The 26,176-nt window shown below is 42.1% G+C and overlaps 1 protein-coding gene across 25 annotated transcripts in view; it reads left to right on the top strand.

Moving 5' to 3' along the window:
- The window catches only part of PLAGL1 (PLAG1 like zinc finger 1), a 73,790-nt gene that overhangs the window by 33,238 nt on the left and 14,376 nt on the right, over positions 1–26,176 (top strand). For 4 of the 25 annotated variants that reach the window (XM_029943816.1, XM_029943814.1, XM_029943815.1 and 1 more), the window contains exons 3-4: positions 9,533–9,606; positions 13,692–18,206. The exons of 2 other annotated variants lie outside the window; for them this stretch is intronic. Coding sequence is in view for 8 of the 23 variants with exons in the window: in XM_029943806.1 (XP_029799666.1) it covers positions 9,566–9,606 (41 nt within the window). In the remaining 15 variants the exon portion in view is untranslated. Of the gene's footprint in view, positions 1–9,532; positions 9,607–11,514; positions 11,600–13,691; positions 18,207–26,176 lie in introns of those variants that run through there. 19 more of the 25 variants (XM_029943809.1, XM_029943817.1, XM_029943806.1 and 16 more) reach the window with 17 other exon arrangements.

Genomic DNA, 26,176 nt, shown 5'->3' with positions numbered 1-26,176 from the left:
AGAAAAAAACATTTAAAGAAATAATGGCTGAAAGTTTGCTAAATTTGATGGAAACAATAAGCCTACAAATCGTAGAGGTTCAATGAATACCAGCAAGTACCAAAAAAATGAAGAAAATTACATCAGGGTACATCACAATCAAATAATTTAAAACCAGTAATAAAGATTTTAAAGTAGAGAATACGATACTCTAAATTTAGAGGAACAAAGAATGACAGAAGACTTTCACCACAAGCAATGCTAGCCAGAAGACAGTGGAGCAACATAATCTAAGTAATGAAAGAAAGGTAGTAAAAGAAAGCTAAAAGAATTCACTGCCATTATACTCACACCTATAAAAAATGTTACAGGAAGCCATAAGGAAGAAGGAAAATAAACAACATCAGAAATGGTAACCACCTGAGTAAATGTATAAGGTTTCTTTAACTTAAATATTTTTTTAAAAGATCATTATTTTAGCCAAAAATAGTAACAATGTAGTTGGGGTTTATAACATGTAAAATGTATGACAATTGCACAAGGGTCAGAATTGGAAAAATTGAAATGTAATATAAAGCTTCTATACTCTACGTGAAGTGGTACATTATATTAAGGATATGACTATAAACCCTAAATCAAGCACTAAAACCTCAAAAAAGTTATAAGCCAAAGGAGATAAAATTAGAAAAAAATGGTACAAAAGAAGATAGAAAAAATAAAGAGGAAATGGAGAACAGCTGGGACAAATACAAAACAAATAGCAAGATGTACATTTCAGCCTAAATATTAGATCAATAATAGCATTAAGTATAAATGGTTTAAACACTCTAGTTAAAAGACAGTGAATGTCAGCTTAGATTTTTTTTTTTAAAGAAAATGAATTATATGCTGCCTGCAAAAAATGCACTTCATGTATCTAAAGACACAATTAGGTTATAATGTAAGGGATAAAAAACAACATGTATTTTAGTACAACTCTTTTTTTACGCCTCGACTTAAAACGTCTTAAGTAGAAATGAGAGCAAAAAATATTACCAGGTATAAAGATGTTCTTTCATCATGATAAAGTGGTAAACTGATTGGAGACGTAATCTTAAATGTTTATACAGCTAATAATAAAGTTTCACTATATGTAAGGAGACGTAGATAAATCCACAATTATAGTCAGATTTTAACACCTTTCTCAATAGATGACAGATCAACTAGATAGAAAATCAGTAAGGATAGAAAAGACTTGAACAGCCCTATGAACCACCTTGACCTAATGGACATTATGGAACATTCTACCCAACACATTTAAGTACATCCAGAACATTTATTAAGATGGACCATATTCTATGTAAGAAAATGAGTAAATTAGTTTTTTAAATTTTAATCATACAAAGAATGTTCCCTGACCATAAAGGAATTAAATTAGTACAGAAAGGTATCTGGAAAAATATTTTTGAATGTAACAACACACTTCCAAACAACCCAGGAGCACATTCTAGGCCATACAAAACACCTTAAATTTAAAAGAATAGAAACCATACAATGTAAGTTCTCAGACTACAACAGAATTAAACTGGACATTAATAACAGAAGGATAGCTTGGAAATTCTCCAATAGAGGGAAATTAAACAGCATACTTCTAAATAGTCCATTGGTCAAAGAAGCCTAATGAAACCTTAAATATATTTTAAACTAAAAGAAAATACAGCTTATAAAAATGGGGGAGAGGAACTAAAACATTACTGAGAGGAAAATTTATAGCATTAAATGCATATATTAGAAAGAATATCTAGAATCAATAACCTAAATTTCTACTTTATGAAATTAGAGAAAGAGCAAATTAATCCAAAAGCAAGTAGAAGAAAAATTAAAATTAGGGAGTTGAAAATAGGAAAACGAGAGAAAATCAAAACAAAAAGATAGTTCTTTGAACAAGATAAAAAAAAATAAAACTATAGCCAGTTTAACCAAAGAAAAAAGAAGACTCAGATTACCAATGTCAGGAATGAAAGAGGGTTCATAACTACTGATCTTGTAGATATGACAGGGTGAATAGGGTAACAGTACAATTAATCTCTGCCTACAAATTTGATAACAGATGAAATGGGACAATATGTAGAAAGATACATACAAACTACCAAAACCTTCTCAAGGAGAAATAGATTACCTGAATGCTCCAGTATCTATTAAGTTAATATTAAAAGAAAAAAAAAACTTTTCCAGAAAAGAAAATGCACCAGACTCAAATGGTTGTGCTGGTGACTTTTAACAAATAACCCATGTGACCAAAAAAATGAAAAGGGAAATGGAAAGTATTTTCAACTGAATGAAGATGAAAACGTATTTCCAAATACTAGGATGCAACTATAGCAGTGCTTAGAGGGAAATTTATAGCACTATGTGCCTATGTTAGAAAAGAACAATAATGGCTCAAGGTAAGGGATTGTTAAAATTGTCCTCAAATATGTGAATGTCTTTTATTAAACATGTTTGTTTTGTGTGGAGGAGACAATACTGGTGGTTATAAAAAGGCAACTCTTAACCCTTCATAGGTAAGAAATAACCATTAGACTTCCTCTACTAGGGGCTGAGTTTCTTTAGTGAGGCATGTTTCCTTAGATATTGTTTCTTTCTTTATTTTTTTTTTTTAAGTAATCTCCATACCCAGGGTAGAGCTCAAAGTCACATGGTCTATAAACTGAGCCAAGTGTCCCTCTTTAGATATTCTTAAGGGCTCTTCCCAACTATTAATTTCTGAGATAAATGGTAGTGAAGTAAAAAGTATATATATTTCTAGTATTAATAGGCTGTAGATTAACATGCACATTTAAACTGATGTATTTATATAGTCGGTAATATAAGAATGACCAGTCATTTAAAAAATCATAGAACTGTAGAATTAGAAGGAGCCTTAAGAGGTGTTTAGTCAAACAGTGGTCTCAATTCCCTGCCTCTTTTAATATAAAAAAAAATTTTTTTAAAGGGTGATGCATTTAAGTTTGCAAATAAACAAAAGCAGTGCTTGCTTGCGAACTAAGCTGCTGAAAGGCACATTGAGAGTTCAGAGAAAATTTAATCAGGCTCAGGGACAATCACTAACATTCTAGATGTGATTTTGTACCAGGTAAAAGGTTGGATAAGTGGCACCTTCTCTCCACAGCGTTTTCTGGCTCTACCAGACTTAGTGGCTTCTGTCTTCCCGCAGTATTCTGTACACTCTGTCCTGTAACATCTACGTCCTACCAACTATTGATAAGGTGTTATGAAAGATGAGACCAGGAGTTTAAAAAAAAAGTTTACCGCTTATCACAGGCAGTCTTTGCTTGTGCTAAAAAGTTAATCTGTTTTATCCTAGTGAGGAGAGCAGTGTGAGGGTCAAATGAAATAACATGTATATTCTTTGAAAATTTTAAAGTGCTAGATGTAACAAATATTCCTATTATGCATTTTTCTCTTCATGTGGCAACTGTCTGCATTTCTGCCTAGCGCCAATACATTCCTGCTCAAAATAAATGGCAAGAAGTGAAGCTGATTGTACAAAAAAACCACATTGCTACTTTATAACAACCAGGGATTTTCCTCAATCTGCTTTTGAAAACACAATTCAATTAGTGCTTCTGTTTTCTGTGTAGCTTATCTTTTATGACAGTTTGATCTTGGTTTATTAGTTGGCCACCTTAAAATATTAGATGTGAGTGGTAAATTTTTAATGCTAGAGAGAGCCATGTAATCCAGAAGCTCAAAGTTAAATTTTATGTCTTTTTATTGAAAAGGAAACCTGTTTTCCCTTTTAACAAGTTTTACATTGGTTTGATTTTCAGCACCAATGATAATAGGTACCATTATTAAGCATTTATTATACGCTAACACGGCTTTAGGGGCTTTGTACTAGTTATCTAATATGATCCTTCACAAACCCTATCAGAGAAGATAGTATTTCTCTCTTACAGATGAGGAAACTAAGTGTGTAAGTATTATTAATGGCTTAATTTATAAAATTACTAAAAGGTGAGACTAAAATTTGAATATGGATCTGACACCAGAATCCGTACTCAAGCACCGCCCCCTTGAATGAGTGGGACAGTGAGTTGGGCTTAGGAGTAGATTACAATTATCTAATACAGTTACAGTGAGGGGAGGTCAAGGAACAATTGTATGTGCATCTGGGAGCTTCGTACAGTGGAAGCTGCGTGGGACTGAGAAACGGGGACCTCACTGTGACCCTGCTGCCTACCAGCTCTGACTGTGGTGCGTCAGTTTATTCCCTGTCTTAGCCTGTTTTCCTCATTCAGAAATAGAAACTAGTCAAACCACCGAACTCAGGTGGTTGTGATGAAGATCAAATTGATGTCTGTAAGTGCTTTAAGTGCTTTTTGAAAGGGTATATAAATGAATTGATGAGTGTATTTTGTCATTTGCCATAGGCTTTCATTAAGTAGTAAATTTTCTTGAGTGCTTTTAAAAAATAATTTGATTTATAGGAACTTAGTGAGTTTCCAGAACAGCTCTATTGAATTTAGAGTGATTATATAAGGAAGTTCTACTCAAAAGACTAGCATTCTTCGATGAGATACTTTGATTTTGAGGAATGGTTATTTCACAATACCTTGTAATGGAATTCTTGACAGATATTTCTGTCTCCATTTTGGAAGAGTAGAAAGACAGAGAGGCCCAAAGTGGATCAGTGCCAGAGTCAGATTTGAGGCTCCTAATATAACTGTCACACTGTGCCCACTAGGTAGCTACCTTTCCTGTGCCATTTAGACCTCTCTCTTTTCTAAGCTCATTTCTGTCCCAGCTTGAGAGAAAGTGAAAGTGTTCTCTTGGAGAACTGTTCAGCACCCTGTACAAAATGGCGTCCTTGGCGTTCAAATGAATCATCAGTGAATGGATTCCCCAGGTCATACTGAAGCTCCGAAGATGGGCACGTGGGCAGGTTGTGCTCTGTGTCAAGGAATGAGTTCTCCATGCCTTTCATTCCACTATTGTTTATTTTCTTTTTGGTTTAGGAATTTTCAGATTTAACCCATCCACTCCCATGTTTCCTTAGTGACAGAAACGGAATGGAGCGCAGTAAAACAAATGCATTTTGTTACGGGCTTTCGTGAAGGTTGTGTCAAAGAAGCAGCTCAGAATTCAGAGGGGACTTTAGAAACCTTTTAATCACATCTGTTCAACGTAGGTAACGAATCAGGAGAGCCCATCTTCTCTTGCCCTCCCCCAGCAGGCCTTTCACTCCCACAAAGTTGCACAGGGCTCCTTCACACACACACTGTCACAAAGGGGTTTGGATCAGCAGTTTGGGTGATTACTCAGTTCACATCAGAAGCTAACGCTTCTGTCTCTGTCACGTTTTTTTGTTTCACAAACAGAATTTACGCAAACGAAGGTTGTATGACCTTCACTGGAAATCGGGCCTTGAAGGAAGCCCTTGGGATTACAGCTGTAAATTCACCCTCTGGTGGTAGTTTACTAGGTGTGAACTGGGGAGGGCTGCCCACATAGCCATGCTCCTGTCATCATTAGAACTATTAGGTTGAGAATGAAATGTCCCAATAGTTTGGGTACGGTGACACGAAAAGAAATTGCACATTAAGTGAGACCATCGCTTGTGGGATTGCAGGATGGCAAAAGAAAGGGAGAGTGAGCAAGCGAAGTTTATTTATGGAATGTCAGGGGGCCATGGAGGCTCAGCAGGCCCTAGAAGTGGAGGACTTCCCTCGGAGCTCGTTTTCTCCCTCTGACCTTGGATGAACTAGCGAGCAGTATATTATGCCGCGCGATTGTGCTGGTTTGTCATGGTTAGCATTCTGGACTGTCACTGGAATGCAGGAAACGGATGAATTTGAATCGAACCATGAGGTGGTCTGCCGGGCCCTCTCCTTGTCTGGAGGAGACCTGTCGCTGTTTGTCTGGGCCTGGCCTGATGGAAGCAGCGGAGGGAAAGAGAGGTGGGCCTTTGATCTCTTTGTTGCAGCTGCTCCCTGGGAACTCGCTGAAATCAATGCCCTGTTTTCCTGAAGGAATGAATGGCCCTGCCTAACTAGCTTTGTGAAGCTGTTGGGGAATTCACGGCCTCTGTTTATTGACAGCTGAAAAGGAGCACATGGGGTGGAAGGGACCGTCTTGTGAAAACCAGGCACAGGGAAAATTAGACCTCAATTTAACACAGAGGAATTTGGAAATTCACCCCAAAGGAGACGGTGGTTTCTCATGCTTACATTAGAATTACTCAAGTTTGGGGCTAGTGTGTAATGAACAATGGAGGTTCTGTCACAACTGTGTTATAAGTAGGAATATGGTATGCATAATAAATGATGTTAAGTAGAAGTTGATTCAACACCCTCCTTCTATTTTAAACACAGAAGTAGAGATAGACAAATATTACCCATGATATAATCGAGTAATTCTTTTATTTTTGCATTCAGAAGAAGAAAAAGGATGCTTGAAATAAGCGTTAACATAATATTACTAAGTGTAAAGAAGGTCACTCGTTTATGCTTCAGAACATCTTTGAGCTTTGTATCTAAATTTCACTCCTGCTGGCCATTCCTGTGGCTCTGGAGAGTGTGTGTTGTGTGGAAATACATTTATCTTCAAAAACTTATATTCTTTGGATATTGTAATGGAAAGTCTATGCGAAGCATAAATGAAACTGGCTAATAGACCACTGTTAGCGCTTGCAATTAACACATTTCATAAATCCAAAAATTATTACCTTACTCTTGCGAACACGGTAAGGAAAAAGTCTTGAGTTTATCACAGGGAAACATCACCATACCTTCTTTTCCGTCTCCCCTCCCTTGCTTGATTTCCCAGGAAGAATTTATAGCGTCTTCCTTGGCCCCGAGCCCTTTGTGCACACCTCTATTCGCGCACTTAACACACTGCCCTGTAGCTCTTTGTTTAGGTGTATTCTTCTGGCTGGAAGTAAAGCAGCTGTGTCGGATTCATTTTTATATCTCCAAGCCCAGCAAAGCTCTTGGCTCAGTGAATGTGAGCTGCATGAATAGGGATTGATAGCTCCCTGTGCGTTACTTTGAATGTAATTACTTATCCAGGCTTCAACTGCAAATACTACATTTTAGGAAAACTTGATTGATCTATTGTTACCTGATTGGTCCTATAGCTTTTTAAAATCTATGCCTTTATGGCGAATTTTATTAAACACTTTTTTTTGATTTGGCAAGTTTGTTGGGCATTCCATCAGCCTCTGAACAGGAAGCATTAAAAAAGTGGATGGCATTGTCCTTTTTAAATCTAAGCTCTGTTCTCGAATAATTCTTTCCTAAAATTTAATCTCATCACAGGGTTTACATATTTTCAGTACAGTGAAAAAGCTTTTAATTGAGAGTTTTATAGACTGTCACTTGACCACATTTAGTGATTGAGATGGATAAAACTTCCATTTTACATGATTTAATTCAATGATGTAATGTTAAATAATGCAAAACAAACCATCCTTTGATAGTTTCTTTGACCAGTTTTACCACTGCTGTATGTTATGAACCCTTTATCAAAGGTAGCAAACACCTTCATTTGTCAGTGAAAAATGGAAGGGAAATTTTGAGTCTAAAGGACTAACTGCTAGGATTTCACAGGGACCCTAGAACAAGCCCAATTCTGAGCTCTTTGCAAGTTAAGGCCTATTTCTTTTTAAACCACAGCTTTAAGTGGGAAATAGTTGTCAACATTCTTTGGGAAACAACATCTTAAAATCATAATGGAAAATTTTAGTAAACGGGGAGGGGGGTGGTAAGTAAGCATGGAATACAGTAACTGGCTAATATTTTACTCTCCATGATATTTTTGTTTTTACCACCAAGATTATTTTTAAAGAAATCTATTTGGTTGTCTGTTTTTGATTAAAGGTGAGGGCGAAGTTTAAACAGGTTTGCAAATGTGTGAGTCGTGGTAGGAATCTTGTAGCGGAATGGGTGTTTGCATGGGTCATGTGAATTTGGTGGACTCAGCAGCCTGGGGTTCTGCTGAGACTTCAGATTTCTTACCAAATAGGAAAATTACCATGGCCTTGATCATCGATAGACTCTCGCCCCGTAAGTATTAACATGTAGATAAGAAAGCAGTAAGCATAGCACTTAGGTTTTATAACTTGGCTGCTCTACCCTCTGTTTCTGGAAGTAATTTCATGTGACATCATACCAAAGTAGGGAGGGGTAGGGGGTGGAAGGAAATGTAGGAAATCAAACCACACTTTTTCATTTTAGCTGTGAGGCATATCTTTGTCCACATTGATAGAAAGAACTACGTACAGGCCAGGGAAATAGTTCCAGTTAAGAGTTGTGTTCTTGCTAGGTCTATAGAATCCCGTAACTCCAACCACATGATCCTCCATAAAAGAGTCTTTTCTCAGGCCTGAAGAGTGCTGTGCTATCTAAGAAGAATAATTTCAACTAATGTGAGTCAAACGTCCAAAATAGGTTTGGGGATCGACACATGTTAGGTGTTTGTGTTTGTGCGTGTGTGTTTATCTCCATAAGCAAACTTCCTTGCAGAAAGACACCAGATACTTCCCTCTTAAATGGCTTTCCGTCCATCCAGACTGACCAAATAAAGCAGCCCTAATACAGGCTTATCTAGTCATTCAAAGGGAAACATCCTCCTTATTCATTAGATTGAATTACAGGAAAGACTGTTCTGAAATACAGATTTAAAATTACCTCCATTGGGTATGCTTACCGTCAACAAATTCTGCCTTTTAGGCCTTTTTTTCTCACAGCAGCCTTGTCTTTTGGGGGGAAAATGGAGTCAGGGAAAGGAGTTTTGTTTGTTTTGTTTCTTGGATTTTGTTGTTGTTGTTGTTGTTTGCTTTTTTTTTTTTTCGGTGTTTTTGGTTTTTGTTTGCCTGTGTTTGTTTAGGCCTTTTAATGATCTTTCCTTGCTCCTTAGAATCTTCTCTCCTCTGAATCTTCTCTGCTCCCTACTTCACCCTCAGCCCTGCTCAGGGGCTGGTTTCCTTTTCCCAAAGGATAGTGTTCACATTTGACACTTTTTAAAAGGTTCTGATTATTGTCTGATTTCTGCCTGAGGCTGTGAGGTATTTTCTCTTGAACCGAAGTCTCTGGAAGACAGTTGCAAATACATGCTTGCTCCTAGCTTACCAGGCAGTACTGTTAAGCACTTCTCAAATTAACTCGTTTCATCCTCAAAAGGCTCGTGTGCTGTAGGTATGGTTATAGTCTCCATTTTACAGGTGAGGAGGCAGAGAGAGACTGAACAAGTTGCGTGAGGTTTCTAAGTGGCCCCGGTGGCACAGGGATTTGAATCTGGGCATTGACACCAGAGCCCGTGCTCCGAACCACATCCCTGGGCTGCCTCTCGGAAAGGAAGACTCCTGTCGGAACGTAGAGGCGTGTCTCTGGAAGCTGGGATATGGCAGCGCGGCGCGTTGGCGAAGAGAAGTTTTGATCTTGGCATACCCGAACTCCTATTCCGTACATAAATGTCTGCTTGCTTAGCACCAGTGTGGTTTCTCTCCGTGCTTTTTCTTTTTAACCTTTTGATTTCTCCTCTCTCCTCCCCATCCCCCACCCCGTTCTAGGCTTGCTCTCACGTCTGATGTGGCCTCTGTTTCATGTCACATCTAAAACTTCTCTGTACCTCAGACTTAAAAAGGTAAGTATGTCTCTGCTAAGCCCTTGGACTTCTACCCGGTCTGCTGTCCCGTGGGCAGTCGTGAGTCTGTATGCTCGTTCTTTCCTTTGGTAGAGCACACACCAAAGCCTTCTGCTTTTTCCACAGTAGAGGGGGTTATGTTCCCGAAAATGCTTGCTCTCAAAGAATTGGCGCTTGAGGAACTTGAGGCTTTGAGGGAAAAATAGAGTTGAGGGATCTGAAAGCCTATTTTTCACTCTTTAGAAAAAAATCAAGAGACTATGCTAAGAAGTGTCATTGATATTCATATTAACTTGGAAATCAGGGATATTATACAATTACTTTTTATTTCTCATGTCTTGCTTACTAGAAATTTGTGATCTCCCTCTCTCACATTTTCAAAAGATGTTTTGAAACTATCTTAAAAACAGGCAAATATATACGAGAAGAAATTTGGTGTGTTCTCCTTCATGTAGAATCATACTTAATCTGGTGCATTTATTACAATTCAGCTTCTAAATCATGCTCTTAAAACCATAATACAAGGTGATTCTCAGTTTACATCTATTCTGTCCAAATTCCTAAAGTTATGAAGTAAGTGTGCTTCTATAGTCAGTGCTTATTTCAGAGAACCTATGGTTGGCAGGACCCTTAGTATTTATCAGGCATTTTTATTTCTTATCATTCCCCATCAGACATATGGAGATTATAATGTGTTCTAACCCCTATTTCAAAATAGCGACCTCTAAATTTCGTATCCAACATTTTGATGGTTTTTTTCCCTGTAACATGTATTAATTTTCTGTGTGACCCCATTGCCTTCCCCTCCCCCATGCTACCCACCCCACTTTGTAACATCAGTGCTACCGGTGTTGTGTCACCATAAATCTTGGCCTGTGTACACACTTTTTTTTTTCCCACAAAATGTCCTTGACTGTAATATGCCATATTTTTTTAATTCCGATGTTCTTTGTAAGTTTTCTTACACTACATCTTACACTTGAAATTTTTTTTCCCTACACTTCTCACTAGATAAGTCACTTCCCAATTTATTTTGCTCTTGGGGCTAACTTTTAGAAGGTTGTCCACAGCTGCCTGAGGGGGAAGGCCAGAGTGAAGGGAATCTTAGGGGTGTGTGTGTGCGCGCGTGTGTGTTGTGTGTGTGTGTGTTTAAATTCCTGTTCTTCAAATGATTCTGAAACCAGTACACTTCCCCACCAGCACATTCAAAAAGAAAAGTTTAGCAAAATCCCAAAATGCCAGAATCATTTCTGTGTATCATTTAGGTGACTTTATGATACCCGCATGACAATTATAGTTGTTTTCTCTAGTTAAACATGATCTTGCCATTTAAAGCACGGCAATACTATCACATTGCTTAAGGGTTTAGGAGTCTTTTAAATACATGACATACAAACTTTGTAGTATGCAGGAAATAATAGAAATTTATTTTACAAGCATATGTTAGGAAATGAAATCGTGTTGTGATGATCCAAATGAAGGAAAGATTATGGATGCGAATCAGTGATTCATACTCTGTCACATGCATCGCATTCTGAAACAAGTTACTAGCGTTTCCTAATTGTGAATTTGCCCAGTATGTAAAGTGGTCTTTGAAGCTTACAACAAGCGCCTTCTATTTTGCACGTACACTTGAGACTGCGCGAGTCACTGTGCTTCTGCAGGTACAGACGTAATGTGTACTCTCATAGCAGCTCTGCAGAGTGCATAGGCGTCGTCACCCAGGGATGTTAGGGGACTTGCCTAAGATGACGTATTTGGCAGGTGGCAGAGCCAGTCTTCAGGCCTGGAGTCATTTGACTCTGAAGCCAGTGGTCTTTTTGTTCTGCCACCGCGTTGTTCTAGGTTGTATCTAGGTGAATACCATGATTTGGTGGACTTTTTTTGTTGTTTTTTAACTAACTGTAGGAACACACCCTAGTGTTTGGTGGAGTGTGCTGCTGACACAGTAGAATAAGAAGAGGAGCACAACACATTATTGTACCACTTTTAGGTAAGGAAAGTTACCTAAGAATTATCATGAAGATTTCTTTATTTTCTGACTCCTTGAACAAACACAAGTTTAAAATTAAGGCAGTCTTTAGAGATGAAGGGAGTTAGGGGTGGTCATAATGTAGGACATAATGTAGGACTAGTTAAATATTGTTAAAAATAGTAAATAAGGCACAGTTTATCAGTGTGTTTAAAATAGCACTAGGAGCTATGCATGTTTATACTTTAACAAAGTGTAGTCTACTGGGGGAATAATTTAATTGGTCCATTATGTGGCATTTACCTAGGTAGTTTTTCCCTTTTTGAGCACAGGAATTAAAAGCAATTCATAAAACACACACACACACACACACACACACACAACACACAATCAACATGTAAATTAGAACCACATTAAGATGCTCATGATTTTATGTTGTTTCCCTGAAGTGGTTCTCATTTGCCCTGTATGTTCAACTTACAGGACTGTGAGGGTGTTGTTAATTCTGATTCAGGGAAGACTTGGAACGTCCCGTGAATGGTTTTATGAAGCACCTTCAGTGTGTAGTTATTGCGTTCATTCTTTTTGTGCATGTTTTTTGGGGGTTTTGGGGGGTTTCTTTCCCCAAGGGAATTACTGTTACATTGATTTTAGCGTATATGATGGATAAATCCAGGAGCATCATCTGTACGTCTGCCGTCTGAGGTCTCTTTGGATAACATAAACCCGAACATACTGCTTGCCTGATTAACAACTCTCAGTGGTTCTGATTAGTCAGGACTCTTGGTTTTAACTGACGACCTTTGAAGAATTCCAAACAGCCAGGTGATGTCCTGTATTTGCATGCTAGAAGAATCATTCTAGCAGCAGCATTGTGGTTAGAATGAAGGGGGTCACTCCAAAAACAGAGACAGGAGCCCAAATGAACCTAGGTCTCTAGCACACAGGAATGTCCCTTTGCACTGACCTGGCTGACTCAAGCTCTTTACTCACCAGACTGGTAGCAAGTTTACAGGAAGCCACATGAAAGTTGAGTATTGGCCAAAAAAAAATGGGCTAGTCCTCCATTCTCCAGCATCTCTCTCTACCTCCCTCCTACCAAGTTTTTGGGCACCACAGGTTGGAAAGTAGTTTCCTGCACGTGGTTGCCCACGCTGGGTGATGGGCGTTGGATATAGGCCATGGGGAATGTTCATGAACCGCTTGCTACTCTCTTCCCTTCTGGGCCTCACCTCTCTGGTGTGAGAAGGGAAGCAAGTGTCAGCAGAGGCCAGAGCGGGCCCCATGCTGCAGCTGTTTTGCTTTTCCAAACCTCTGCCTGCTGGCTCAAGATACCTAGCTTCCGTGCTTCCCGTGAGTTCCCTTCTGAGGTACAATTTAATACGAAAATATCCATCTTCCTAATAACCAAAGCCAGGAGGGAACACTGTCTTGGCACACTCTGCCTCCGTGTTGGAGCACTTGCTCCCCAGGCAGCTCCCCCCTCCCAGTTCCGTCTTCCCATGGGCTGTGCCCCACACTCTGGGCAGACTTAGTGGGTGCCTGAGTGGCAGGAAAATGGGGCCCCTGGCTGCTGATTCTTGTTCATCTGAAGTTCTTCTGCCCAGGGCTTTCTGTTCTAAAAACTCTAAGCTCTGAGGGATGGCTGGCATATCTTGCCTTATCTAGAATCCTCATCAGGGCTTTGGAAGTCTCTTCTGAAGGTCTCAGATATTCAGCCACAGAACTGAAATGGATGGAATGTGCTTTGAAAATATGTGACTGGTCTCAGAGTCTGAATCCCTCTTTGACATTTCGTTTGGTGTCACAATACCCCAACATCTTGGAATCAGCAAATCTGTCACATCCAGAACTCACAGCCTCTCCCCCAAGCTCCACATTTGCTGCACACTCTCTTTTCCGTCCTGTGGAAATCCGCCATCCTTCTGTCCTGCTTGCTGACCTGGGAGGCCCGGCCAGGGTTGGGAAGCAGGGGTGGCCTGTGCCTGAGACCAGCAGCGCTGGCCTGTCTCTTTCCTCTTCCTGGTTGACAATGTTACTTCCTTTGGTTTTTAAGCAAGTCAGTTTAAGATAAAGGCCTTAAAGACAACTTTCTCTGCCTCTCCCTTTCTAGGTATTTGCATAGGAATCAGAGGAGTTAATCTTGTGAGTAAACTCTCAACATCTGCACGAGTTTCCTTCCTTCCTTCTTTCTCTATCCGCCCCAGGATTCTAAAGCACAGGACTGCCCCCAGGTCACCAGCGCCTTTGCAGAGACCACAGTCCTTTCTGCAACAGGGGGTGGCCTTTTTTTGAAAAACAGTCTGGCTCCAGTTTTAGCAGTTGGGGCTAGCCGATAGCGCAGATACACATGAGTCTAAGATTCTTGGCGCCTTACGCAGGCACCCCACGAGTCTGAATCGCCCTGCATAGCTTCAAGCATGCAGGAAGTCTTCCTTTTTTAAATTCCCTGTAACTAACTCAGACTCCAGCCCCCATTCGGCTAACCTACGGGGAAATTTCATCTCCGTCATTTTTAGGTGTCTCTCCTTCCCCCATGGGGTGTGTCCTAGAACCCAGAGATTACCACGGCACCCGGTAGGTGAGGGGCTGGCCTCTGACCTTTTGTGTAGCATAGCAGTGGTCTCTGCAGCTCTCTGCCTCAGAACTGGGGGCAGAGGCTGGAAACCTTGCCCCCGGTCTGGTCTCTCGAAGCGCATCCCACACTCCCTGAGGGCTCTGCTCACCGCCCTGGGGAGCAGAGCTGTGCAAGCAACCCCTGGCTGGTGCCGTCAGATCTCGTCCTCTTTCACAGGCCCTGGATTGGGGGTTGGTGGTGGAGGGAGAGGGTCTTTTCTCAGCCTCCTCTGTGCCCTCTGCTTCTCCAGTCTCAGGAGTTGGGCAGAATCTCCTCATTGGGTTTAGACGTTAACAAAAACAGACTGCCTCTGCCGTCATCGGGGCTAAAAACAAGGAATTCCAAAGCCTGCCACCTGTTTTAAACGAGCTAGAAAGAAAAGCTGTTGGGAGGACAAACAAAGCAAAATTCCAGAGTTGTCTTGCCATGCTGATCTGGAGGCTGTAATGAAGGCAAAACATCGCCCAAACAGTCTACCTATGGAAATTAAGAAAGGAAGCAGATTTGAGAGACAGTAGTCAGTGAGAAAAATCAAGCACGACTCCAGAGTTTCTGGCTTCGGAGAGGCCGGGAAGCGACACAGTAAGGAGGCTGACCTGTTGATCACGTGGATGCTCACGCCACGTGCTCTGGATGCAGGTCTCCGCTCCGCTGCCAGCTGGCCATGTGAGCACAGGCAAATGAGTGCAACTTCTAAGCCTCGGTTTCCCCATAAGTCAAATGGGGCTGATACCGAATGCTTATATGGTTGTGAGCATGTTATGTGATTAAAATGGCCATGACCTTCTGGGCATCCACTAAATGTTACTACATAGTGATGCCTGTAGCTAAAACCTGTAATCCTAGAGGCAGAGCCCCTGTTTCAGGGCAGGTGACCCTCAGAGCTGTGAGACATCCAGGCTGAGAGGTCGTAGATGCATTCATCTGGAATTGGAAAGCAAGGTCAGGATTGAGGACAGATTGGGGAGACCTCTGCCTTCAAGGAGGAGTTGAAACCTTGGGGTATGAATGCGGTGGCCCAGGGTGCAGGGAGGTAGAGTGACAGCTGTCAGACCCACAGATCTGTTCAAACATGGCTCTGCTATGTCATCTTTAAAGTGACTTCATTGTTTTGAGATGAATATGAATATCCCATTTCGGGTCTTTGCTTCAGAGGTATAATCTCACTGTTTGCTCAGTGAAATATGAGTTAGTTGTCTGTAATCTCCCATAATGGGTGGGCTCTTTTCTATCTGGACTTACAGTCTTTAGGAAACACACACACACACACACACACACACACACACACACAGATACACACACACACCTTTTTTGAAAAGCTTTTCAAAAACAAACCTTGCACATCTTCAATCTAGAGGAGCCTTTTGCTGAAAGCTTAAGACAATTCCCAGTGTTTGGGCTTTGGGCTTTCTTTTCTCAGTGTTTTCCCACTCAAATCTTCAGAAATAAAAAAGTCAATCTAAAGAACTGACCTAAGAAAAACCAGGAGTAGCCAGAAGTGAGTGAGCTTTAACGGGAGGGGATCCCTTTGTGTCCTGGGGGTCTCAGTGCAGGGCTCAGCAGGCGGAGAAGCCAGGACACTCCGAGAGAAAAGGGCACGTTCTTCAGAGCGGCTCTCTGAGGCAAACGCCTGGAAAGACCTACTGTGCCAGCAGAAGTGCATTCTAGAAATCATACGCTCTACATTCAGGAAATTTTACTCTTTGTCATTGAAACACCTGAGAAAGCAGATACAAACAAGTCGTTTTCCAAACGAACATTTTCCCTTTTATTTAAAACAATGAACTGTAGTCTGTTTACTGTGTTCCGATCCCCATTCCTAGAAAAACTTGACTTTCCTTGTCGCTCTGGAGCCCAGAAACGAGTATGTGTAGGAGTGTGTCGTGTTACGGGGTCATTTTCCCCATAAACTTTAAATATATATTGAAATACCATATATTGAAATACTATATATATCATATGTATATGAAAGATTAAAGCCCTTTTTTCAGATTTTGAAATCTGAATTCTGACCTGAAAAGCAGTCTGCAAGGAGCACCCTGTCAAACTTAGATGTGTTATTTTTCCTGTCTCTTCTCTGCTTTATTAAACTGTCGTCCACCGCGCATGATTTGTCCCCAGGGCCACGCACGCCTTCGGGTTCTCTGTTGCATTGTTAACTATTTAAGCATTTCGCTGGGGCTGAGATGGCAGGTGGGAGAGGCAGAGGAACTTGGCCTCCTCCCCGCCAGAGTTCTCCTCTTTCACTGGTGCTGCTTACATTGAACAGCTTAAGAATAAGCTCCTGTGTGAGCCCTCGGAGGCCAAGGAGTATTGTTGGATTCAGAAAAGGAATTGCTTTCTTTTAGTGATCATTTGAATATTTCGACAATGAAGCTAAGCCACTCCACTGCCTGGTTTGCGTACCTCATGTCATGTGCACCCTCCCTCAGGAAGAAGAGAGCCCTCACCTCTCTGAACTCATAAATTGGTATTGTCCGTTGGTGAGATGAGTAGGAGCAAAGGAAGAATCCTCCAGAAGAATTTTCTTGCCTCACTGTTTTTTTTAAAGCTCTTTAAGCAAAATTTAATCCAGGTCTTTGGAGACCACCCAATTAAATCACCATGATAAATGGTGGGTATTTTGCGGAGATGGTCCATGAGATGATGTGTTGAAGTGTTTATTACATGCAAAGTGAGGAATACATTTAAAACCAATTCTCTGGATGATTCAAAAATCCTACTCACCTCTGGTTTTTTGCTGAATTGTGATGGGTTATTTTTTTAAATTTAGTTGTCTAAAAATTATCTTCATTTTTCCATTTTTAACTTAAAAGGAATGTTCTTTTACAAAATAAACGGACACAGCCTTTTTTAAAAAATCGAATTAAGAGAATAGGCGACCCAGTGGCTAAATCATGTAGGTGGGATATCACTGACTTGGTTTCAGAGTAGATTTCCCTTGGTACCAGTTAAGAAAATCCTAAAAAGCTCTGTCTCTATGAGAATTGACTGATTGGAATAGTCCTAAACTGGAAGAAGCCAAGTTTTCTAATTAGTTGGTGAATAGAGTGGTTTCCGAACGCTCCCCAGAGATCAGTGGTGCAAAGCTGGCTGTGGCCTTGGCTCTGGAGAACTCGGTGAAAAGGTCAGTTCCCAGTGCCAAGGTGACGTTGTGATGTTCTGGGCTGCATTGTTCGGCCTTGGAATCTGTATTTTTAAAAGATTTCTCTGGCAATTCTAGCGCATAGCCAAGTTTGGTAACCACTGGATTGTGTATTCAATTCGGAGAGCTCAGCCTTTTCACCCTGCACATCCGGTGAATCTATATGTTTATTTGAAGCTTTTGTTGAAAATGAATGCCTACTGGTTATTGCTTTTTTTTCAGCTCACAATTTGTTTCAGGTTCTGTTATTGCATAGATTTGCATACCTGTTTTATGGTATTCTAATACTGTTGCTTTAAAAAAAATACCATTTCCTCTGTGTGCTCTGTGCTCTTTTGAATATTTTATGTAAACAATTTCATGGTTTTCTTTTTTCCCCCTACTTGCAGAAAGTAGGGGAAAACTCCAGGGTTTTTCTAATCCAATTGTAATATAAATGCTTAAAGGTCTTCTTGGTCAAGAGGATATAAGATTGAAAGTCCTATAAGTTACAGCATTTGAACTCCATCATACCTTTAAAATAGATCAGATGAGCTAAATGTTTAAGACTTTGGCCATATGGTAGATCTGAGACATTTAAGAATTAATGGTTGTGTGCCTGGTGAGGCATCCTGCTCCAGGATCTTAATGTTTAAAATTGATCTGTCAATGAAAATGCATGAAAGAGCAGTCAAAAATCTCTATCGATTGTCAGTTGCGTGTGTGTGCTCTTGAAGTCAGGCTCAAGCTGCAACATGATGAGGGGAATGTTTTCCTAGCTTCACTCACTGAAGATGTGCAAGATCTCTTGTTACAGGTTTGAATCGTCAGACTTCTGAGGGGATTCCATGACCACCCGGAAGCTGGTGTTTCCTGTCACCGAGTAGGTATGAGCCAGTGAAAGCGTCAGATGATTTCCACCTGGGCATGTTATTAACAGTTACTTGGAAACACATAGTCAGATCAGTCAAGGATGTGCAGGAGGTTCAAGGTACTTAAAAACAGTTCTAGTAGAGGGGTGTCAGTGTAGCATTTGATTCTTGATTTTGGCTCAGGTCGTGATCTCACGGTTCGTGGGATCGAGCACCACATCAGGCTCTGTGCTGCCACTGGAGCCTGCTTGGGATTCTCTCTCATTCTCCCTCTCTCTCTCTCTCTCTCTCTCTCTCTCTCTCTCAAAAATAAATAAACTTTAAAAAAAGTTTCTGGTAGAGAATAAATACATTTCCCCCTCAAACTGCCAAGTACTTTGAACAGAAGTCTTCTGACCTTTTATTTTTTTGAGAGGCATTAGTAAGCTGTACAATTCAGGGACTCAAATGATGTAATTGGCAACTTTTCATACCCTCTACTGTCCCCCACCCATAGCCCCCAGTAATACGTACTGATCTGTGGGGTTTTCTGCAGGGCGCCTTGTCAGCTCGAGAGTTTTACAGAGCCTTGCCCTAACCTGTGTCCCTGAGATGTGTGAGTCCTCTTCATGGAACATGTTAAGTGATTGTCTTGAGGATGCTGCTGCTCACATACCAGTCACACGGGGGGTCCAGCCGCAGATTCGGAGGCTTTACTTGTTAACACTGTAGTAAAAGCTGAAACCTGCTGCTCATGCAGACGGCGTAACTGGGCGGGAAGGCGAAGTATGAGTGAGAAGAGCACTCAGCTTAGCTCAGACCACCTGGGTTTGGCCTCTGGTCCGCCTCGTCATTATCATCAAGAATGGTATTAGTGGAGGCTAACACTTCCGGGGCACTCACTGTGTGCTAGGCACTCTGCTTAGTTTAGAACATTTCTTAAGAGTGTCTGGTCAGTGCTTATGAGCAAAGAGGGTAAGTCTCTAAACCTCAGTTTCTTCCTCTGTTAGATGGGTATAAAGATGCCCTTCTGTCTAACAGGGCTGACAGGGCTTTATGAGTTTGACCTAGAATATCGCTTTGCTAGGTAGTATTTTGGTTTCCATTGAAACATAATCTGACTAAATAATATTTTTATTTATTGACCAAGATGTTAAAATCCATCCTAGCCTGGCCAGTATATCTACAAGGAACTGAGAAAGGCACTAGCACTTCCAGCAAGGCCGGGGAGGGGGACTCTGGCCATCGTGTCTTGTTTCCCTGTGATTGAGGGGTGGGTTGATAACCAGGAAGACCCCGGAATGTGCCGGCTCTGTTTCGGTGGTGAGTCTGTGGGCTGAAGGTAGGGGGTGGCCACCACACCACGCAGCACCTGTTTCAGGAGCTGAACTGGACAGGCCTGGACAGGATGGCCAGCACAGTCGCTAGGCGAGCAGGAACTTGGGATCACTATAGGCTACTGGGAAGGAGCAGCAAGCATGCGGCCGGGGAAATTGGGCTCATTGTAAGCACGGTGCCCGGCCTCCAGGGGCCCGGAGCACAGAACCGCACACTGAAGCCCCTGGGATGGGCTGTGGGCTGGACCACACATGTGGATTACGAAGACAGCTACTTAGAGAGTTCACATTCCTCCCCATTGAACTGGGTATGATTGTAATGGTTTGTTAAACAAACAAAGGACCTAAAGCTGTGAATGGGGGGCAGAGAAAAGACTTAAGGTGAAAAGGAGAGGCGGCTCTGCTGGCCAGTGTTCGTTCCTCTCTTCTGAAGCTTTTGCCCCCATTTCCCCCCACATTCCTTTCTCCCTTTCAGAGAAGCCAGTGCAGGAACTGGGACAAGTTGCCTTGTCCGTCCAGAGCCCGCACCTTTTAAAATGGAAAGCCGATGAAATGTGTATCATCTTAAAAAGAAAAATAACAACTGGAATCATTTTAAAGGGCCCATGATACAGTTTTTTACATTTCAAATTAAGTGTTTCTGGATGAACAGTTCGTTCTGCGTTGTTCGGATCTTTTGGACGTGACATGGAAGGGCAAAGAGAAAATTCTCACTCTGGCGTTGTGTGGTCATTGTGTCTGATAGATGGGCATGTGCCCTCCAGGTGGGCAGACACCCTTCTTCCAGAAGGGGAGTGAGCTGCGGAGCAGGTGCAGTGATTTCACCTTTTTCCCTTCAGTATGTAGACAGGTCATAGTAAAGTGGGTTTTGGATGCTCATCTGTGGAAAAAGCTTAGGGGGAGAAGAGCGTAGCTGTCACTTACCAGCTGCCAGTTACCTTCGCGTCCATTTGGGTAGTCACATTCGGTCCCAAGCTCATCGTGTGTAAAAAGAGCCAGGTAGAATTTCCGAACAGTGCTTTTAACTCTGCTGTTCCCCAGGGTGAGGGAGTTGCCCATGGGGGAGAGGCATTGGTGAGCACTTGTGCTGTGTAAAGGAATCTGCAGATGGAAACACCCTCGCTGTCCCTGGCCCCCGGCTCCCTATAGGAGAGCCCCCCTTCCTCTGCCCGATGCTCCCGGCACAGCCTCCTCTGCAGGCCCATCTCCTGCTCCTCCCCTCACCCTCACACCTGCTTTCCCGACAGATGTCCCTGCAGAACGGGCTAGGCTGCCCTGGGCCGCCGCAGGCCTCTGCTTCGCTGTGTTCTTCCTCTGCCTCCAGGCTGCCCCGCCCCCCCTCCTGGTGTGCTCCTAGGCTCGCCTGACCGGCCAGTATCAAAACTTAGAAAGTACAGATTTTCAGAAAGGATGAACTGAAACCATGTCTGAGTCTGCCACCCAGACATACTCTGCTGACACACTGGTACCTGCTTGCAGGCCTTTTTCTGTTTATTTAGAGGTAGTGCTGTTTCCGGATCAAACAGTCCATGTAAGTCATGAGCATCTTTTTGCAGACCTCCTGTAGCTTTTATGTTGCCCTCGAGAGACTTTAGCTCATGGATCTGGCTTCCAGTCATCAGTGTGACTAGTATGCTTTTCTTCTTTCTTTTCTCAGTGTGAGCCTTTACCCTCACACACTTCCTGGGAAGGGACCAGGCTTTTCTTTTCCCAAGAATGGGAACCGTGTTCTGACAATAGGCCCTGCCGCTAATTAGGTAAGTTTTGGTTCCTCCGTGCCCTGCTCTTAGAGACCCAGGAAAAGAGATCACTGCCTGTCAGCTGTAGAATCATACCCTAAAAGGGCCTAGCGGCCAGGCGCAGAGGGTTTGTTGGGAGGGAGGAGGGGGATCTATTTTCAGCTGTCACAAAAGAATAGTCCCCACCACTGGCTTTAGTGACTAGAAAACTTCTTCTAACACCAGAAGCTCTCGTCTGGATTTCAGGACTTCTGTCCACTCCTTATCCCCGCCATGCTACCTGGAGTTCATTAGTAGTCTTCCTGAAACCAGGTCCGTTCCATCTGTGCTTGAGAACCAGCCCAGGATCACACACTTCTCTCTCTGATTACGCATGCCTGTTTTGCTTGTCCGTGGACATTTGGTGTTTCCTCCTAAATGTTTGCATTTAAAAATAGCATGTCCGTGGTGGGGAGAGGAAGGGAGTGGAAGATCTAAGTACCAGGCAGAGTGGCCCGTTTGGGGAAGTGCTTTGGCCCTGTCTGGGGAATCCCGAGCTGCGCAAGCCCCTCACCCCACCCTGCTTCAGAGAGGGGCCTCTGCAGTAATGGACCCTGGCTCCCTCGTCATCGGTCCTTTCCCCTTGGTAGTGTGCCTTCTCTTCATCTTCTGTGGCTCTTTGAGGCTCATGTTCCTAGACTTCGGCCTAGGGCGCCCTCTAGTCCGGCTGAGCCCGAGTTCTAGTGGCATTCTCGGCTTGCTTCTATGTCTTCTCTTCCCGCCTTCCTCACCCCACTCCATGTAGACACAGAGTGGTTAGCCTTGACTGTTAAATAGGTTAGGTAGATTTTCAGTCCGCCAAACACATTATAACAAAGAAAGGTTCCCACCTCTAAAGAGCCTACTTTCTTCTGGTACACTGGGCACCCAAAGACTTGAGCTATTGAGGTTCTGTTTTATACTGTAACCATCTAGAAATTATTTTGAAACATTAAGTTTTTTTTAATGTGCATTTAATTCTCAGTTTGCTTATTATTATTACCATGGACTTGTCGTCGCACTGTCTTACACCAGGAGGCGTTGGGGGGATTTAGCGGTGGAAGGCTTCTTCTGCCCTTAGGCCCTCTTAGAATTACATGTTTCCACAAGCCTGCTTCTGCCCAGTTCCGCACTGCAGAATAGATATCCTAAGGGAAGATCAATCTAGCTACAGTCTGCCATAAAGAAAACAAATTCCTCCTCACCCCCAGGACAACCCACTTTACCAAACCACACCAGGAAGGACAAACATTGGTGATCAAGGTTGAGCACATGGGCTTAATGACAGGATCTGAGGCCACCCATGTAGAGCTTGGAGTAACTAACAAAGTCACTTCCAGAAGCCAGTAACCAAAGGGTGTCATTTGCTGTTATCTGGTCTAGAAAAGTGGCTCAGCTCCTTCTTCATGTCGTAGGTCTCCTCATGAGCCTGAATGCCCGTTCGGCACCAGGAGATTCAGGATGTCTGAAACCAGTGCTCACTTTGGCAGCCTGTGTGTTGAAATTAGCATGTTGAGTGCTAGAGAAGATCAGCATGTTGAATAATAAAGATCACATGTCCTAAACCAAATCCCTGACACTGGGCTTTTCTTCTGGGACTCTTCCTTTGCTGCTGCCACAGTCACCTCTTTCCTCTGACCTCACCTAAATCTAACTGGTCTGTTTACTAAATGTCAGTTCGACCTGCCCTTTCTTCTTTCCAGGTCACTGTTATCTCTTCTGAGACTTGGCAGAAGCTAAAACGGTCTTGCTACTGCTGGTCTCACCACTCTCCTGTAGATCTTACACATCTCTGCCATTACTATTATCACAAAGTATGATCTGATGACTAGTCCATTGCTCCTGCTGCCCGGCCCCATGGTATCAGCCCTGGGTTGTCCTTGCTTCTTGTGGTTTGGCTCCTCTTGGTCTTCTTGAGCCTTAGGTCCCTATGCTTCTGCCCTTCCCTTTGTTTCTTCCCAGTCCTGTGGAGACAGTGTTTGGTTGGCATTCTCTACCTCCTTCCCCTCTTCCCTGTCTTCCTCCTTCACTCCATTGCCGCATAAACTCAGAGTTAGTGGCTAGTCTTCACTAAATAGGTTAGTCAGTCTGCTAAAATATTACAACAAAACCCATCGTCCCCTTGTGGAGTGTAGTAGTGTACCACTGACCAACCGTGATTTGGCATTTGCCTCCCTCCCTGTCTTGTTTGTCCACAGGGCCCCCATATTTGCATCATATGCCAGTCATACTGAACTACTTATTTTCAATCACCCTTTGCTGATCCATTCCATTGGCCTGAAATAGACCATCTCCCCCCTAGAATATCAAGTAAATATGTAGGCTCAGCTTTAACTTTGGCTTCTCCATGAAATGTCTCTTGATCTCCCAAGCAAGAGATGATCACTCCTTAGACAGCAGTATTTCTTATCAACCTGGAATTTTAGTAATTATTTTCATGCATAGGTCTTTTTTTTTAGTTTATATTGAGAGAGAGAGGTGGGGGGGGAAGACAACAAATTCCAAGCAGGCTTCACGCTGTTAGCACAGCCTGATGCAGGGCTCCATCCCATGCCTGAGCCAAAGTCAAGAGTCGGACGCTCAACTGACTAGCCACCAGGCAACCCCACGCATAAGTCTTCATAGAGCAATTTAATCCTCTCATATCTGTTAATCCCTAAGGAAGAGCGTCTTTGGATGCAGATGTCCTGTCTGTCCATGACCCCCGCCTTGTATATTGTCTTTCTCCCTTTCACTGGGCATGACTTGGTTTTGCCTGACTTCATAATTTTTGCCAATCTGACTGGTTTAAAATTGCATTTCATTTCAGTGTGTCTTTGTGGGTTGGTGGATGAGGTGTTAAAAAATAAAACAAAAAATGTCAAATGTGGTAAGTACATGACAAAAAATAAAGAGCAGGAAAAGGGGGCATAAAAAGTGTTGGGTAAAAATGGGGTTGGTCATAAATAGGTTAACCAGGATTGTAGTTCTGCCGGCCAAGTACGATGAAGAGGGAAGGCCCTGGAGTAGAAAGTATAGGGAAATGGTTTTATTGATGGACCAAGGAATCTATTGTGCATATTTTCATTTGTGTATTCATGGAGTTCCTCCTCGTGAAATGCCTTTTTTTACTCTTGATTGCATTTTTAAAGTTTTGTTTAAACATTAAGCCTGTGATCCATCAAGACTTTTTACATATGATGTATGATAGGAATCCAATTTCCTTATTTTCCACATAGATAACCGGTTACTCATTAGTCTCTTCTCTCTCCCAGAGATTGTAGTCCCAACCCTGTAATAGATCATTTCCATACATGGCTAGGCCTGTGTCTTGGCCATTTGTTCTACTCCATTGGTCCACTGGTCTAATCCTGTGCCTTAGTAGGTCATACTACCTTAATTATGGTGGCTTTAAAACAAACAAACAACTATCATCCGTAATCTCTTATCCTTTTCTTCTTTGGGAGATACGTGGTCTGTTTATATGATAATGAGTATGATCCATTAGGAGTGGGAGGTTCTTGGCTATTGTTGGACTTTTCTTTTTCCATATAAAATTTAAAATGATAAGAGTTCTAACAAAGAACCTTGTTGAATTTTTATTAGCACTTCATCGAATTAATAATATGGAAAGAACTGATGTTACAATAATTCTACTTGTATTTCCCCGTTCATGAATGTAGTCTATTTCTCCATTTATTTAGCTCTTCTGTAATGTCTTCCAGACTAGTTTTATAATTACGCCATAAAAATATGGTACGTTTGTGATTAGATCTATTCCTAGATCTTTGTTTTGTGGCAAATGTAAATGACATGTTTAATTATATTTTTGTTTGCTGGCATTTAGAAATAGTTGATTTTGTATTTGGATTTTTATAACTGAATATCTTGCCAAGCTTTCTGAGTCTAGTCTGTGTATGGATTCTTTGGAATCTGTGTAGACGGTCATCTATAACTCCGTTCCAGTTTTACACTTGTCCTCTCTTTCTATAGCTTTAGTAGAAGTCCACGTCTAGTACAAGTGTTTAACAAGGTCCAGTGTTTAATAGGTTACCGTTATCATATGATGAAGATAATCAGCTGTTTCATTAACTTAAAAAATTATCTCCTCTTTCCTAAGTCTAACAGTGCATATTTTAACCAGTCAACTTATGAATGGTTTTATTGTTAATTAGTCTCTGGGTTATATTCGCTGGCCTATACTAGGTTGCTTCCTGGTGTTAATTGCTAGTGAGCATGAGGAGGAGCAAACATGTAAAAATAGCAGGTGCCCTCAAGATAAGCCACGCTGCAAGCATACAGATCAGAGGAGCCTCTGCAGATTCTCAGATGCGCCCCCAGCAAGCTTGACTCCAATCCCTGCCTTCTTGCTCTTGCTACTGCCTTTTCTTTTGTTTTCCTTAAAAAATGTGTATCTGTGTATGTCCATTTCTTCTTTTAGGGATCTCTCTCTCCCTCTCTTAGGAATTTATAGTTGTTTTTTTTAAGTTTTCTTTTCCCTATAGAGTTGTCATCTTCATCCCAGCTGCTTTTCTCTATTTATTCTGTGTCAGGTTTTCTTATTAGATGCTTTCTTCTGATATCTGGTGCTCCTCAGCTGCTTGCGGTTTGATGAGTGGAGCCGTTAAAAAGCTGATGGCAGGCGCGCCTGGGTGGCTCAGTCGGTTAAGCCTCCGGCTTCGGCTCAGGTCAGATCTCACGTTCGTGGGTTTGAGCCCTGCATCAGGCTCTGTGCTGACAGCTAGCTCAGAGCCTGGAGCCTGCTTCTGATTCTGTGTCTCCTTCTCTCTCTGCCCCTCCCCCTCTCATGCTCTGTCTCTCTCTCTATCAAAAATAAAATAAAATATTAAAAAAAAAAAGCTGATGGAAGCTTCGTGTACCTCACTAGGGCTTGTTGTAGGTCAGTGCAGGTAAGCCCGGGCCTGCCTTTCGT

This window comes from Suricata suricatta, chromosome 7 (genome assembly GCF_006229205.1).
Source record: "Suricata suricatta isolate VVHF042 chromosome 7, meerkat_22Aug2017_6uvM2_HiC, whole genome shotgun sequence".
NCBI lineage: Eukaryota > Metazoa > Chordata > Mammalia > Carnivora > Herpestidae > Suricata > Suricata suricatta.
Note: the sequence above shows the minus strand (reverse complement) of the source record. Positions and strands in the feature narration are given on the sequence as shown.